Below are 17391 nucleotides of genomic sequence, written 5' to 3' on the forward strand. Positions count from 1 at the left end.
ATTTGCAAGTGCTTTAACTGTCTCTTTTTTTTTTTTCTTTTTAGGAACTTTTTGTTAATTTTGACCCAATTATTCTTCGTGTGCTCTATGAAGCCAAGTACTTGTACAAAATGGGCCTTGAGGTGCCCGAGTTGGTGGTCAGCATGTGCTCACACGAAGAGCAAATCAAAGACCTGCACATCAAGTAAGTTACCCACTGACATCCAGAATTACTTTGCTTGTGTGTCTTCCTTATACCCCCTGTTGTTGGCTCTATCTGGTCGGAGGAAAGCTGGGGCAATCTCAGTGGGAACTGAAACCTCCTGTCAAGGTTCACTGTCCTATTCCAGTTGCCACTAGGACTGGTGCTTTCTGAGGGATGTTCTGTCCTTCACCCCCTGATTTAATGAAGGGAATCTTCTTCTTCATCCTGGCGTTGTGTCCCGCTTGATCGCAGGGTCCGCTCTCTTGCAACATCGTCTCCATTTGGCTCGGTCTAAAGCGTCTTCTGGGGTGACATTGGCGATTTTCATGTCTTCGCTGATCCGGTCCATCCACCGCTTCTTTGGTCTTCCTCGTGGTCGTCGTCCTGCGGGGTCGAGCCGCATTGCCGTTCAGCGCCACCGAGTTCTGGTCACCGGGTGACATGCCCGTACCACCGCAGCCTTGCCTCTCGCATCTTTTCTACAATTGGCGCTATGCCCATTCGCCTTCGGATGTCGGCGTTCATGATACAGTCCCATCTTGTTAGGCCCAGGCTCCAGCGAAGCATACGCATCTCCATGGTGCTTAGGGCTTGTTCGTGCTTCGCAGAGGCTGGCCAGCACTCTGATCCATATAGGGCAACTGGGCGGACCACTGATTTGTAGATTTTTGACTTCAGGCTGTCCGGCATGCGGCGGTCGCAGAGCACGCCAGTGACTTGGCGCCACTTGGCCCATGCGGCGTTGATTCTTGCGCGGACGTCGGGTGACAGGTCACCGTCGTGGCTGATGACAGCGCCAAGGTACTTGAATTCGGTAGTCTTCTTCAGGTCTTCCTCCCCGATCTTGATGGTACCATCGGTTTGCAGGCCACATTCCATGTATTCGGTCTTTTTAATATTCAACTTCATGCCGTTGGTGTCTAACCGGTCCTTCCACCGTTGGGCCTGTTGCTGTAGGGCTTCGCGTGTCTCGTCCGAGAGGAAGGCGTCGTCCGCATACAGCAGCGTCCATGGGTGGGGTCTGGAGGTCCGCCGTTGCTGTGTCCATACACAAAATGAACAGGAGCGGCGATAGCGCTGATCCCTGGTGCACGCCCACATTGATGGCGAAGGGCGGTGATGTTCCCACTGGGCACCTGACCATGCTGGTGACGTTGCGGTACAGGAGCTTGACCCAGTTGACGTATGCTTCTGGTACACCGCGCCGTAACGCATGCCAGATGAGGTCATGAGGCACTCTATCAAACGCTTTCTCCAGGTCCAGGAAGGCCATATGGACACCTTTGTTCTTTTCTCGATGTTTCTCCAGTAGAAGGCGGGCGGCATGGATTGCATCGGTTGTTCCACAGCCTTTGACAAAGCCGCATTGATTTGGCGTGATGGTGACGATATGGAGGCGGGCGTCCAAGATCCGCTCGAATATCTTCATTGTGTGGCATAGGAGGCGGATTGGGCGATAGTTGGAGCACTCGGCCACGTCGCCTTTGCCTTTCCAAATGGGCACTGTTATGCTGGTGGTCCAGGCCTTGGGGACTTCGCCTTCTCTGACGATTTGGTTGAAGAGGTCGCATAGCGTCGCGGCTCCACGTTGCCCAAGCAGCTTCCACACTTCAGCAGGAATGTCATCAGGTCCGGTCGCCTTCCGTTCTTCATCTTCTTGACAGCAGTTGTGACTTCTGCGATGGTAATTGGCGGGACGGGGCCAGAGACGGGGTCGGCACTGCTGATCGGCGGGTGTGGGAATTCTTCGTTGCTCACTCTGGAGTAGTAATCGCTCCAACGCTGGAGGATGGCGGGCGGGTCCGTAAGACTTGGTGTTGGTCGTCCTTGATATGCTTGACCTGGCCGATATCCTGGGTCGAACGATGGCACATATTGGCAAGGCGATAGATCTTGTTCGCCCCTCCAGGCGTGTCCAACTCCTCGTAGAGCTTGCTATAGTGAGCCGCTTTCGCTTTTGCGACAGCACTCTTCGCCATCAACTTGGATGTTCTGTATTGTTGGTAGTCTTCATCGTCTCTGGACTGGAGCCACTTCTTCAGGGCTTTCTTCTTCGCTTTGATGGGTTCTTGCACTTCTTCGTTCCACCACCATGTTTGTTTATCGATGAATTTTCTTCCCGGTTTCGTCCGTCCAAGGGTTGCGGACGCAGCTTCGGAGATCTGGCTGGAGATGGTATCCCAGGTGTCCGCTACTGGCTGGTCAGGGTCCACGTCCATGCGGGCGAGCTCTTTTGTAAGCTCTTGCTTCCACTCGCCGAGTCTCCACCATTTGATCTTTTCGGCGGTTGTTGTTCGTACCATTCGACGCTGGCCAAGGTCTAGGTGTAGGTCCATGACTAGCAGCCGGTGTTGGGGGGCGACGTTTGTTGATGGGATCACTTTTACGTCACGGACCAAGTTGAAGTGACACCTCCGAAAGAGCCAGTAGTCGATCTGGGTGTCTCGGCCGCCGCTGGAGTATGTTATCTGATGCATTTGCTTCTTTTTGAAGAAAGTGTTGACTATGGCGAAATCATGGGCCTCTGCGCAGTCCAGCGCTCGTGTGCCATCGTCGTTACGGGCTCCTCGTCCTGGGCCCCATGGACCCGTTCGTATCCGGTTCGCTCTTGACCCACGTGGCCGTTGAGGTCGCCACCGACAGCTACGTGTTCTTCGGGGGCAAATGATCGTAGGTGGGCGTCGAGGCTTTCCCAGAATCGGTCTTTCTCGTCGTCGGGGCAATTGGTTTGGGGCGTAGCACGATACAACTCGCACGGCTGAGCCAGTGTCGATCTTGAGTGACATGAGGCGGTCTGAGACTCGGCTGACTTCTACGACGTTGTCTTGTAGCTTCTGGCAGATCACGATTCCCACGCCGTTTGTGCTTGTGCGCCGTTGTAATACAGTTTGAAGCCTTCGCCGATGTCTCTGGCTTTTGATCCTTTCCATTTCGTCTCTTGAATACAGGCGATGTCGACACGACGGGTCTTGAGTCGCGGCCAACTCGCGCTTCTTCCGGTCATGGTGCCGATGTTGAGGGTCCCACACCGTAATCGTAGTCGTGGTCGGACTTGTTTCTTTAGCCTGTCCTGTCCTTGGGCAGGTAGCCTTCGTCCACTTCTCACGTCGCTCAGGCGAGGGCGGCGTCGCCTGCAGGGGACGCCCTAGCATCATCGTCCAAATGTTGAGCCGTTGTTGCAGAGGAGGGTCCGTCGATCGGCGCGTCGCTCCGCCTGACGTCGACGACCCTCACCGTTGGCCAACTTCCCATGGGGTCGTTGTTTCCAGCCGGCACCGCGAGGAGGTGGTGATGGGATTTTGCCAGCCGATTTAATGAAGGGAATCAACTAATGTTTTTTGACCTGGATCAGCTCCATTTGCTTCCTAGCTCTTCACTAATCTCCGCAACATCTGCTGATGCCACCACATCTAGTGACCTTGTGCCAGCACATCTTTAACATAAAGAAAACAGCTCTGAATATTAGCAAAGTTAAACTGTATTGTGAGATACTATGCAGTCTACTTCCCACAATCCTCTTTCTTCTGCGTTCCAAAGATGTATTTGTTATGTTAATTGTAGCTGGTTTAGAATGTGTGAGTAGACTTTGACACTGACTTACACCCCATCCAGGGTTGGTTCTTCTTGCCTTGAGCCTGATGCTCCTGGGATATGTTCAGCTCCTCCTGTCATCCTGAACTGGATTAAGCTAGTTGGAGAATGCTTATTATTTTACATTATGTTCATACATCTGAGAATCATTCATATGCGAATAAAGATGAATATTATTATATGTAGTTCTTGTTATTATATTGTCATAAATTTTATAATTATTGCAGGACATGAATCTTTGAGGTGGCAACCTTTCTCAGTGTTTTGCCACTGTATCATATTATATTATATTATATTATCTATACTAATAAAAGGCAAATCCCTCACTCACTCACTCACTCACTCACTCACTGACTCATCACTAATTCTCCAACTTCCCGTGTAGGTAGAAGGCTGAAATTTGGCAGGTTCATTCCTTACAGCTTACTTACAAAAGGGCAGGTTTCATTTCGAAATTCTACGAGTAACAGTCATAACGGTCAACAACGTCCGCCATGTTGAACTTTCTTATTCATGGCCCCATCTTCACGAAATTTGGTAGGCGGCTTCCCTGCGCTAACTGAAACCAATGTACGTACTTATTTCAGTGGTATGACGCCACTATGAGACGCCATATTGAACTTTCCAACGTCACTAATTCTCCAAATTCCCGTGTAGGTAGAAGGCTGAAATTTGGTACTTATTTCGGTGGTATGATGCCACTGTCGGCCACCATTTTGAACTTTTCAACGGTCTTTGTTACTTATGGGCCCATCTTCAAGAAATTTGGTATGCGTGTTCCCAACCCTAACTGAATCCTACTTACGTACATCTATACGTCCATAGCCTGCAGCTCAGTCACCGAGTGAGGTGGCGTTGAGTCCCCCATCCCAACGCCTCCCACGTTGTTGGCTGCCTGCCTATATAAGACTGTCTGTCGCTCCGGTCTGTACATTCCCTTCCTTGCTTCTCCACGGGATTCACGTCTCCCTGCTGATAACTACAGCCTTTTTATTTAATCCACGGCTTCTCCGCTGTTTTATTGTTCATTTATTACGATTATAGTTATTGTGTAGATATTTTAGACTTACTTTACATTACTCAGGTACCCATTTCCTTTATCATTCCAACCCCCATTAACATGTCTATCGAGGTGATCACCATCGATCAAAGAACTGTCACTTACCGAGTGGTTTCCATGCCCAAAGATGGCACCTGCCTTTTCCATTCTCAGTGTTACGTATTGCACGGCCATATCGGGCTCACTCTTGATATCCGGAAGAACATTGTGTCTTATGTATTGAATGACTGGGACAGGTTCAAGGTGTGGACTGATGACGGTACAGGAGATAATTAGACTACACAGGAGCACTAGAAGAGTGAAATGCTTAAGCCCTTCACCTGTGGATCTGCATGTGAGTTGATGGCTGCCGCTGAATTGTTCAGTTGTCGCTTTCAAGTGTACTGAAATGGCCAAATATTTTACACCTTTCGACAACCGCCAATGCCTCTTAAACATCTTAGATTGACAGGTGACGATTTCAGTAGTGGACACTTTGATGTTTATGAATGTTTAAACTCTCAAAAGCTGGATGTGAAGTTATCGATGAAACTGGTTGTATACTTACAACACTTGACAGATGCCGAATGTCACTTCAACACAAGTCCTACAAATACTGTCGTCATTGAAACAAACCATGAAACTCAAACCGATTATGACAGCAGCAGTCCAAGCTGTGACATTTGAGACAGATTACTGTTCACATGGCCAATATATATACTGTATATAGATATAGATATATATAGATATAGATATAGATATAGATATATATATAGATATATATAGATATAGATATATACTGTATATATAATGTGTGTATGTATGTATGTATGTGTATATATATATATATATATATATATATATATATATATATATATATATATATATGACAGCAACACTCAGAACAGTGACAAAACAATTACATTGATGATCATGTTACATTATTTTCAAGATGTTTCCTTTTCTTTTTCATTACTTCTTTAACACACTACTTTTCCGCTGCGAAGCGCGGGTATTTTGCTAGTTTTTCAAATAAATTACAAATTTTAGGTGTATTGCAGATCCTAAATTGTCCCTACTGTGTGCTTGGTATGTGGGTGTGTGTGTGTTGGATAATGGATGGATGGATGTATGAGAGACTTATTTTTTTACTTTCTAGTACACTTTTTAACTTAATATAAGAGTGTTTTTATATATATATATATATATATATATATATATATATATATATATATATATATATATATATATATATATTATTTTGAACCTGCTCAATCCAGTTTAGGACTGCGTAGGCCGCAGCCTTTCTGGCAGCATCAAGTAAAAGCCAAAAACCAGTCCTGGATGTGATGCCAAATGTAGGATCACAAGTACTCTTTTATTCTACAGAAGGAGTTGTTTCTCTAAAGGGGTTGATGTTATTGACATGATGGCCTGGCTGAAGGTCATAACTCCTATTGTTACTTTGTTTTTTTTTTTTTTTTAAGATTTCCCTTTGTGTCAGGTAGCCCAACACGCTTATGAGAGAAAATGGCCGTATAGTAACTTGCTCTCTCCCTTTTGCAGACTGCAGGAGATGCTCAACCACTACCAAAGCGTGCTGAATAGAATCCCGAGTATGGTTCACCCCCTGATGCAGCCCTTTGTGGCCCGAGTGGAAGAAGCGCTTTCTCCAGGCCTCACCATGCTGTCATGGAGCTCACTAAACACGGACAAATGTAAGACAGCAAGCAGGCGGTAGGGCCAAGCAGCTTTTTTCTTTCCTTCTTTTCTATTATTAAAATAATTCAAAAGTTAGAAAAAAACATACACAAAAGACCAAATACATTAATAAGTTAAATAGAAGATTAAAAGAGTACTTTGAGAGGCTGATGATTGAAGAGAATGAGAGAGCGAGAAGAGGTTGGATGATGTGGAGATAGTGAATCAGGAAGTGCAACGGATTAGCATGGAGGAAGTAAGGACAGCGATGAAGAGGATGAAGAATGGAAAAGCCGTTCGTCGAGATGACATACCTATGGAAGCATGGAGGTGTTTAAGATAGATGGCAGTGGAGCTTTACACCAAATTGTTTAATGGAATCTTGGAAAGTGAGAGGATGCCTGAGGAGTGGAGAAGAAGTGGACTGGTGCTGATATTTAAGAATGAGGGGAAGCTGTAGTAACTACAGGGGAATAAAACTGATGAGCCACAGCATGAAGTTATGCGAAAGAGTAGTGGAAGCTCAGATAAGAAGTGATGTGATGATTAGCGAGCAGCAGGATGGTTTCATGCCAGGAAAGAGCACCACAGATGTGATGTTTACTCTGAGGGTGTTGATGGAGAAGTGGAGAGAAGGTCAGAAGGAGTTGCATTGTGTTTTTGTGGACCTGGAGGAAGCGAATGACAGGGTGACTGAGAGGAGCTGTGGTATTCTATGAGGAAGTCGGGAGTGGCAGAGAAGTACGTAAGAGTGGTACAGGAAATGTGCCAGGGAAGTGTGACCGTGGTGAGGTTTGCGGTAGGAGTGACGGAGGTGGGGTTACATCAGGGATCGGCTCTGAGCCCTTTCTTATCTCCACTGGTGATGGACAGGCTGACAGACGAGATTAGACAGGAGTCCCTGTGGACTGTGATGATGACATTGTGATCTGTAGTGAGAGTATGGAGCAGGCTGAGGAGACCCTGGAGAGGAATGAAGGTCAGGAGGACCACAAAGACAGAATACATGTGTATGAATGAGAGGGAGGTCAGTGGAATGGTGAGGTTGCAGGGAGTAGAGTTGGTGATCGTGAATGAGTTTAAATACATGAGATCAATAGTAAAGAGTAATGGGGAGTGTGGAAGAGAAGTGAAGAAGAGAGTGCAGACAGGGTGGAGCAGGTGGAGAAGAGTGTCAGGAGTGATTGGTGACAGACGGGTATCAGCAGGAGTGTAAGAGAAGGTCTGCAGTACGGTAGTGAGACCAGCTGTGTTATATGGGCTGGAGATGGTGGCACTGACCAGAAAGCAGGAAACAGAGCTGGAGGTGGCAGAGTTAAAGATGTCAAGATTTGCATTGGGTGTGACGAGGATGGACAGGATTAGAAATGAGAACATTAGATGGTCAGCTCAGGTTGAATGGTTGGGAGTCAAAGTCAGAGAGATGAGATTACGTTGGTTTGGACATGTGCAGAAGAGAGATGCTGGGTATATTGGGAGAAGGATGCTAAGGATAGAGCTGGCAGGAAAGAGAAAAATAGGAAGGCCTAAGAGAAGGTTTATGGATGAGAGAGGACAGGTTATGGGTGTGATAGAGGAATTTGATGAGGACAGGAAGATATGGAAAAAGATGATCCACTGTGGTGACCCCTAATTGGAGAAATTAGTGAAACTCAGCCCTCAGTTCTAAGACCCCTTGTTAAATTAAATTAAGTGCCTCAGCTGTGGCTTGGCCAGCTTACTTTACACTTACATTAATGAATAGTTTAAAAACTAAAAACAAATTGTGAACATTTCCACAAGAAAAAATTTGATATTTTCCAATTTGAGATAATCTCGAACAGGGGTCTCAGACTCAGATACTGGGGGCTACAGTGGCTGCAGGTCTTTGATTCTGTCCACTTTCTTAATTAGTAACCAGTCGCTGTGATTAATCCAACACTCTTCTTTTACCTTCATTTTAATTGTCTTACTGTGAGCTCCAAGGACTGCCGGCAGTTTCATATCACGGCCAATGGACCTCAGTAGTTGGGAGATACGGTTAATATAAGATTATTTGTGCCAAACTGAAATACAGTCCAACATGTTAACTACGTTGTAATGTAATGCATATGCCCGAGGTGCGTTTAATTTTGGCAGTTTCATTGTGTCATAATTAAAAACATATTAACCAAATGACTGAATGCGTTTAACTGCCACACTCAATTTTTGTGTAGAATAGCATTTTGATTTGTGTCCATAGATCTCATGTCATAACTAATAGCAAAGCAAACGCATTGCATTTTGCTTAGCGGCAGGTCGAGTGTATTGCATTTTGATTCAAGACAACACGTTAATCTCAGCAAAACAAAATGGAATCTAATGACCAATCAGTGTCAAGGGGCGTCGACATTTGGGGAAAGGAGGAAGTCCACTTTTAAGCTTTTCTGTGTGCTGGTGGCGTGTAGAAGTTTCATCGGTGTGGACTGTGGAATGGTTAATGACCAATTTTTAGGTTTTACTGGAAAAGTTTACTCATATGTTGAGCTGTCTAAAGTTGTGTTCTTTTAATACATGTTAAAATAAGCCCTGCAGTTACATGTTCACAGTGTGGGTTAGTAGCGGTTTTAATTAAATACTGAAAATAGGGAACTACCTGTTAGCATCATTGAGCTTCATATCTTCGTAATTTTCTATTCATACCCTCTTTGAAAACCAGATTTTATATGTATTTTTCCTTCTATCATTATGGAAGGCATTTACACCGCTAGCTTCCACCCATTTAATGAGTCGATGGATCTCCCACTTTATCAGCTCATGCTTCTTTACCACTGGTTGAACACACTCATGAATGGGAACGCCTCCTACCCCAACTGTTGATGCCCCTGGTCCCACCTCTTGATGCTGATTGGTCATTTGATTACTTTATATCTGTCACAGTTGACACTTGGTTTTTTTAAGCGAAACTCAATACATTTGGGTTTCTTGACATGCCCTTCTTCAAATCAGTAAATGCCGTATGCAAACCTTCCTGCTGTTTTCCGTGCTTCTTTTGAGATGTCTTGAAGAGTAGAAAGAAAGAGAGAAAGAAAGAAAGAAAGATTTGAACGAACCCATCTAAATATTTTTTTTCCCTAATAACAAAGTGATTTCTTTTGGCAGTCATCGAAAATGTGTACAGCTGTCTGCAGGAACTGGAGCAGATAGTAAAAGAAATGAGTGACATCCTGGAGTGTCGAATTGACAACGTCTTCCAAGCAATGTCCTCGACTGTCTTGCTGGATCTGCCTGAAGATGAGCCCATGGAAATGCACGCTTTTTATGAAATGACAGAGAAGGTGGTGGCTTTGGCGGCGGAAACACTTGCTACGTAAGAAAAGCTCTTGCTCATTTTCCTGTTTCTTCTTTGTTTGTGGTGAGCATATGAACTGGCACCGGTCAAGATGGGCACACTTTACGAGTTTGCTTTTTAGATGAGACGGAGTGCATATTATAATGATGATGATGATGAAGACAACATCAGTTTCCTTGATCCAAAAAAAAAAAATAACTTCTCTTTCACTCCAGCTTTACTATGATGTGTGTTCTGCAGGACACTTGTTGAAATTTAAGAGAGATGGCAAAATATTAAACATAATGAAAAGTGAACTACTAATTTTGTCACTTACAAAGCATTCAGGCTCATCTATCCATCTACACATCCACCCATTCCTCAATCTGTCCATTATTTGAACCTACTTAGTTTAAGTTCGGGTTGCAAGGACTGTAGACATCAAATCCAATCCCACTGGTGCTACAGCCCAATAAGAGCCTTGGCTGCCTTAACACTAGAATTACCAGAGCCTACGAGAAAACTCGTAAATCCGGCCCACCTTAAATCCATTTGCACCTCTCTGACAGCGTCTTTTGTCCTGTAAATGTGCCGATTAAGACCAGCAGTAAGCAGCCTGCTATTGCAACACCCCACCGTCGAAGAACGTTCACTAAGTTCTCCCAGTTCATGCCTTGTTTGATTATCTGGGAGTGAACTGCTGGAGTTTTAGAGTGGAAATAATAGATCGTTATCTGGAACACATGCATTTCACGTGTGTTCCGTTTCTACAGTAATCTGTGTAAACACATTGTTTAAACAGAATCTTTTTCAAATTTTAGTATTAAATGTTACAAAATGTAGGCATAAACTATAGAATGTGTGAAGCCTGAAGGCCAAAGATCAAATAAACACTTTCACAAAAGGTTCAAGGATGATACAACAGCTTCCTTGGCGTAGTGGTAAGATTTGCTGAGTTAAAATCAAGAGTCCCCAGTTCGATCCCCACTGTCTCCAATATTTACCGTTTTCAGTAGTGAGCTGCTCTTATTGTTAATATTATACAGTACACACATACATTTGGTTTGCGTCTGCAACAGACCGTGTACATTTATAGGACTGTACAGTACCTGTAAAAGTTACCTTTTTTTTTTCTTCACTATTCTCTCAGTCACGATCACAATACATACTACCGCCCTCGGGATCTGACGCTGTTAGTTTTTATTTGAAACTGGGAATAACTGTAGATGTGAGTGGTGTTTTGAGGCAATGGAACTGGACATTCTCTGATCTGGAGGGATAAAAGCTGACACACAGACGCTGGCGAATCTGCCTTCGTCGTATCTCACCGTCACATTAGTTTTTTTTTATTCAGTTTTATTGAGTGTTCCTGCTCAAGCAGAATTTGTATGCGCCTTATGGTGTATGATGTCAAAAAAAATAATAAAAAACAGAGACGTAGGTATATATGACATTTGGAATTATTCATTTTTTGACCTTTTATGAGTTTAGTTCAGAGCTATATGCAATCAACAAATTCAAATGTTAACAGTTCACACACACGCAAGGACAGTCCCTCCTACATTTACGACATGTGTACCTATTGCAATGCGCACACTTCTCTCTATGCTGTGGTTTCTGTTACACACCTGAAAGAAAGAAACAATATATGTGACATTATGAAGCAATCATTTTATGACCTGAATAGTACCAATCAGAAAACATCATCGCACTAATGCAATATTAATTGAAAACGAACAGCGTCAGATCGGGTGTGAATTTACGCTGGCTTTGTTACTTAGAGTCAGATATAAATTTATACCCAATGTCCCATATATTGGTATCTATCTATCTATCTATCTATCTATCTATCTATCTATCTATCTATCTATCTATCTATCTATCTATCTATCTATCTATCTATCTATCTATCTATCTATCTATCTATCTTATAGTGCCTTTCATATCTATCTATCTATGGAGAAGCAGTCTGTTTGACTGTCTCCATCTTTCATGGATGCCTAATATTGGACATTTCATGCCTCTCTGTGATATGCAGTGTGGTGTGGTGGTTATGTTTTATGGACCAAACCCTTAGGCTGTGAGTTGAAATCCCACTACTGACACCACTGCGTGATTATAAGCAAGTCACATCATTTGCATTTCCTCCAATTGGGAAAACAAAAGAAATGTAACCAATTGCACCTCCAGTGTTGTAAGTCGCCATGCGCCAAGGTGTCAGTCAAGTAATAATTCTAACAAAGGCAGGTATGGCTGTGAGCTCCCAGTTTAGTGCTACTTCTAATAGGGCAGAAGATTCTGCCACATTACAATTTAAGAAACAAGTTATGATTATTTTAAAGAACTTTATTGAAAACAATTGAACAAAATGATAAACATACTAGTGGCACAGTAGCACATCCTATTTAGGATGACTCTATCGGGGACCTCTGCGGTGTTTTGGTACCCTGCCTTGCGCCCTGTGTTGGCTGAGATTGGCTCCAGCAGACCCACGTGACCCTGTAGTTAGGATATAGCAGGTTGGGTAATGGATGGATGGAAAGTGAGGACCTTACCTGACACCGAGAGCCATGTTATCCCCCTGTAGTTGCCGAAATCCAGGTGATCGCCCTTCCCTTTCCACGTAGGGATGACAAGTCCCGTTTTCCAGTCAGTCTCCCAAATGGAAGTAAAGATTGTTTGCATTTCCAGGAGGGCTCACTTACCACCAGCGTGGTGAAGTTTACCCCAGATACCACAGATCCCTGCAGCCTTCCCTACCCTCAGCTTGTTCACCACCTGTGAAAACTTAGAGAGACTGGTGGGTTCACAGCTAATTGGAGGTTCAGCCTCAAGTACCGTAGGCCCAAAAATGTCTGTCTGTCTGTCTGTCTGTCCAAGCTTTAGTTGCCCTTTCCGATGTACAGCTGATGTATTTGCTCCACTCTTGTGATTTTCCACAATCATACGGTAGCTGATTCCTGTTCGCTGTCCAGATTAACACAACCAGATGCTTTTTGTTTCATCACAGACAAAGTCAACAGGTGGAGAGATCCATGCTTGAGATGATTAACAATCTTAAAAACAGAATGAAACCAGACGACAAGGTCAACCTGCAGGTGGGTCGCCCACACGGTTTCTTGCTGTCCTACATGTTTTCTCTTCTCTTTATTAATTGTGGTGAGTCTTAACGGTGCCTGTTACTTCATCTTTTCAGGACTCTTATCAGTGCCTGCACCCTGACACCAAACAGAAGACCCGCTGTCAGGAGTGTCTGCCCTGCTGTTTTTACAACATGATGGGGCAGCTCTGTCAGAAGAACACAGATGCTTTCGTTAAATGTAAGTCACCTTTGTCTTTTTTTTTTTTTAAACTCTCGCCTCTCCAATGGGGGGCTTATTTGCAGAATCGTTCATTACTGTTCTGTAATGTTACTGTTAATTCTGTGTGTTTATCAGATTTACTTCTAAATGCTTTGAAATCATTTTGTTTTTTTGATGGTACTTGAAGACCCCGGTTTAGAACAACCTCGCAACAGACCCCGTACGACTTCCCCAAACTTCAGATCCCACTACTGACACCAATGTCTAACCTTTTTTTTTTTTTTTGATGGTACTTGAAGACCCCCACATATGATACAGCGTTTGACTCATATTGATGTCTAGTTATACAAGACATCAAGCATTTTGTGGTTCCCCCAAAATTTCTGGCCTTTTAGACCTCAAAACACTCATTTTTATGCCATTTTTGGACCATATTCTGCACAAGGAATTGCACTCTTATGACAAAGAGTAACCCAATAGGCAAAAATGATCAGAAGGTCTTGACGTTGTGCGAGCCTCATCAATCAAACATAGGGATTCACCCCCCTAATAGGACATGAGTGGTCAAAGATGCTCCTTTTCACAAATCTTCGAAAGACAAGGTGGGGATTGGTAATCTAGGCATGGGGGAAGGTGTTGTTTCACTCTGTTTCGAGGTTGCTGATTACAAAAATGATATTTTTATATTTAAAAAAAATATAGTTTAGATATTTGACTCTATACCGTAGTCCTAGCCCTCTTCAAGACCCTTCCAGAAGGTTAAAAATGACAAATGTTAAACATAAGGATTTGGGGTATCGGTTTAGACCAGCCTGTGGGCCGTGGCGGCACTGGAGATGAATCGCAACAGACCCCATACGACCTCCCCAAACTTCCAATCCCACTACTGACACCAATATGTGACCATTTTTTTTTTTGATGGTACTTGAAGACCCCCACATATGATACAGCATTTGAGTCGTATTGATGTCTAGTTATACAAGACATCAAGCATTTTGGGGTTCCCCCAAACTTTCTGGCCTTTTAGAACTCAAAACACTCATTTTAATGCCATTTTTGGACCATATTTTTCACAAGGAATTGCACTCTTATGACAAAGATTAACCCAATAGGCAAAAATGATCAGAAGGTCTTGACGTTGTGTGGGCCTCAGCAATTAGCCGTAAGGTTTCACCCCCCCTAATGGGACATGAGGGGTCAAAGATGCTCCTTTTCACAAACCTTGGATAGACAATGTGAGGATCGGTAATTCAGGCCTGGGGGAAGGTGTTGTTTCACTCTGTTTCGAGGTTGCTGATTACAAAAATGATATTTTTGATATTTGACTCTATTCCGTAGTCCTAGCCCTCTACAAGACCCTCCCAGAAGGATAAAAAGCACAAATATTAAACGTAAACATTTGGGGTATCGGTTTAGACCTGCCTGTGGACCGTGGCAGCACTGCAGATGAATCGCAACAGACCCCTTATGACCTCCCCAAACTTCAAATCCCACTACTGACACCAATGTGTGACCCTAACAAGTCACTTTGACCTATCTGTGCTCCAACTGGAAAACCAAAATTAATGTAACCAATTTTATCTGAAATATTGTAAATCACCTTGGATAAGGGCGTCGGCCAAATAAGTAAATGTTATTTATATAGTGTAAATGAGAGGCAAACATAAGGTTTGGGGAAACAATCCCCATACACTTGAAAAGTTGGTAGGGTTAAGGCAAAGGTCTTTACAGACAGGAGTCCAAAACAGAACTGACAGGCAACGAGATATGGCGGATATATACAGTATCTCTCTATTATAAAAAAAAAAAATCTTGGAAGCTCTTATAAATTATATCAGGACAATAATTTTATACGTTCTTGATGACAAGTCAACAACTAAGCGAAGAAGAAGGAGCACGGACAAACAATCAAAAAAGCTGTTTTATTTATAAGAGGGAAAGAAATGATATTCACTCATGAACAGTTATACGTTGCTCTGTCACGATGTAAGTCCAAACATGGAATCAAAATTCAATGCGATCTTGAAGAAAAGTTAATTCCAAATATAGATTTTACTAAAGTTTTAAAGTAAAAGTGAAAATAATGCATATGTAACAATTTCCATGAAAATAACAATCTCTTAAAATTGTATATCCAGTTAACCAAACCCAGGGGTGGGCGAGTATGAAAAAACAGTAAGAGGGATCTTATGACCAGAACTGTAAATGACTTTATCGGGCAGCGACATCCGTTGAAGTGGAAATTACATCATTAGGTTCTTCTGCTCGTCTACAGAGGGAGAAAAGACAGAAGCATCAGAGGACTGTACCAACCCTTGGTTCAACGGAGAAACACTTCCACTCGAGCCTGTAAACTGTCTCTCATGCGCACGTGTGTGACAATAGTCATCAACTTAGCAAAATGCACGAGTTCTGATGAAATGTTGAGGTGCCAGCTGGGTCACCGCATTTACTGAAATAAACTTCTCAGCAAAATAACAGACGCACGATGGCGCCAAATACACTTATTAATGATCCAACTAGGATTTGATGTATTATAAAAAAAATTCTAACTATTAATTGTATCTTTTCATTTATTTCCAGCCACCAAACTCTCCCTGGATGCCCTGAAGCGTCGCCTTCATGTTGTCAGTTCGAAGTACCTGGCAGCCTCCCCATCCATGAAGATGTCCATTCAGCCTCCTCTCTTCCAAGCTTCAATTCAGCTGGTGATCCCCAATGTCGTCATGCGACCAAGTCTGGAGGAAATTCAGGTATTTTCTTAACAGGAAGCAAACAACAAAGCTACCTGAGCACACGTGTGATCATCTTTTGGCTTGTTACCCTTTCATCTGGAAATTAATATTTGATTTGATTTAATTAATTGAAAGATTTAAATATGGTCAATTGTTATATATGGTATAATGGGAGACAACAACAACTATAAGGTTTAGGGAAACCTCCCAATATATTTCAGAATGTGAAGGGTTAATGATGATCTTTATAGACTGGAGTCCAAAACAGAACTGAATATGTTAGCAAAAATGGTGGATTTATAGTCGAGGAGTAGGAAGAGGAGGGATCTTGCGGCCAGAACCTGACATGAGGTCATTAGGCTGCGTCTTCGTGGAAATTATGTCATTAGGAGGTGGGTCATTCTGATGGTTCACAAAGGGAAAAAATGGAGAAGCATCAGAGGATAGCACCAAGCCCTGGTTCAGTAGAAACACTTACATTTGAGCCTGTAAACCGTCTCCTATGCACACAGACAGTCCTTACTAGACCCTCTAATTTTCATGTTTAAAACCTCTTTTCACCTGGAATTGTCCCACATAAGGTGGAGATCCTTCTTTCATCCAGTTAGGAAGTAAATGGCCTGCTATTCTTGCAATTAATTTAGGATTTGATGAAAGACCCTCTGGCCTTTATGTTGATGACCATTTGTCTGTATATTCAGAGAAAAGACAAGCAAAATGACACCTTTTATTGGCTAACAAAAAAGATTACAATATGCAAGCTTTTGAGGCAAGTCAGGCCCCTTCTTCAGGCAAGATGCAATCTGTTTATTCAACAATTTAGCCCATTCATTTTCCATTTTTTTTACCCTATTCGTTAATGAAAGTAATACTCCTCCCTATATATATATATATTGTGATGGATGGACAGGGCCAAGTATATGTTCCAGGAGAGCAAGCATGGGAAACACAGTATCTCCCCCTGAACGCCTGATGGCAGCCTCCCTGGGTTTCAGCGGTGCCTTGGATTCCCGCAGGGCTTCATGGGGGTTGGAGTTTGGTGAAGCCCTGTTGGGTTACGCAGGGGATGCTGTAGCAGGAGCTGCTAGCCCCTTCTGGGCACTAGTGACACCGCAGCCGGTTGTCGGCACTCTGGGTGCCTAATGAAAGGAGCCAGCAACTACCACTCATTGGCCAGAGTCGGGGGGAGAAGGACAAAGCTTGAGGGAGGAGTGGTGGAGGAAAATAGTATTTAGAGTGCTTGTGTGTGTCTGTACTGGGGACTGTGTTGTGTCTGTGGGGTCATGGGGAAGAGGTGCCCCACAGGTGAAGAAAAATAAAAGTCTGTTCATTTTTATACGTGCCTCCCGTGTTCATCTGTGTTGGGACAGTCGCCTATATAGCGCATTTGTTACTATATATATATATATATATATATATATATATATATATATATATATATATATATATCTCCATTATCCAACCCGCTATATCCTAACTACAGGGTCATGGGGGTCTACTGAAGCCAATCCGAGCCAACACAGGGCCTGACACAGACTGGACACTGGAGG

The 17391-nt window shown here is 43.5% G+C and overlaps 1 protein-coding gene across 1 annotated transcript in view; it reads left to right on the top strand.

Annotated features, from left to right (window-relative positions):
- The window catches only part of LOC120529941 (dynein heavy chain 5, axonemal-like), a 370325-nt gene that overhangs the window by 59672 nt on the left and 293262 nt on the right, over nucleotides 1-17391 (top strand). The window contains exons 18-23 of the mRNA XM_039754150.1: nucleotides 45-184; nucleotides 6381-6532; nucleotides 9636-9843; nucleotides 12815-12902; nucleotides 13001-13124; nucleotides 15690-15859. Of these exons, the coding sequence (XP_039610084.1) occupies nucleotides 45-184; nucleotides 6381-6532; nucleotides 9636-9843; nucleotides 12815-12902; nucleotides 13001-13124; nucleotides 15690-15859 (882 nt within the window). The remainder of the gene's footprint in view (nucleotides 1-44; nucleotides 185-6380; nucleotides 6533-9635; nucleotides 9844-12814; nucleotides 12903-13000; nucleotides 13125-15689; nucleotides 15860-17391) is intronic.

This window comes from Polypterus senegalus, chromosome 5 (genome assembly GCF_016835505.1).
Source record: "Polypterus senegalus isolate Bchr_013 chromosome 5, ASM1683550v1, whole genome shotgun sequence".
Lineage (NCBI taxonomy): Eukaryota > Metazoa > Chordata > Cladistia > Polypteriformes > Polypteridae > Polypterus > Polypterus senegalus.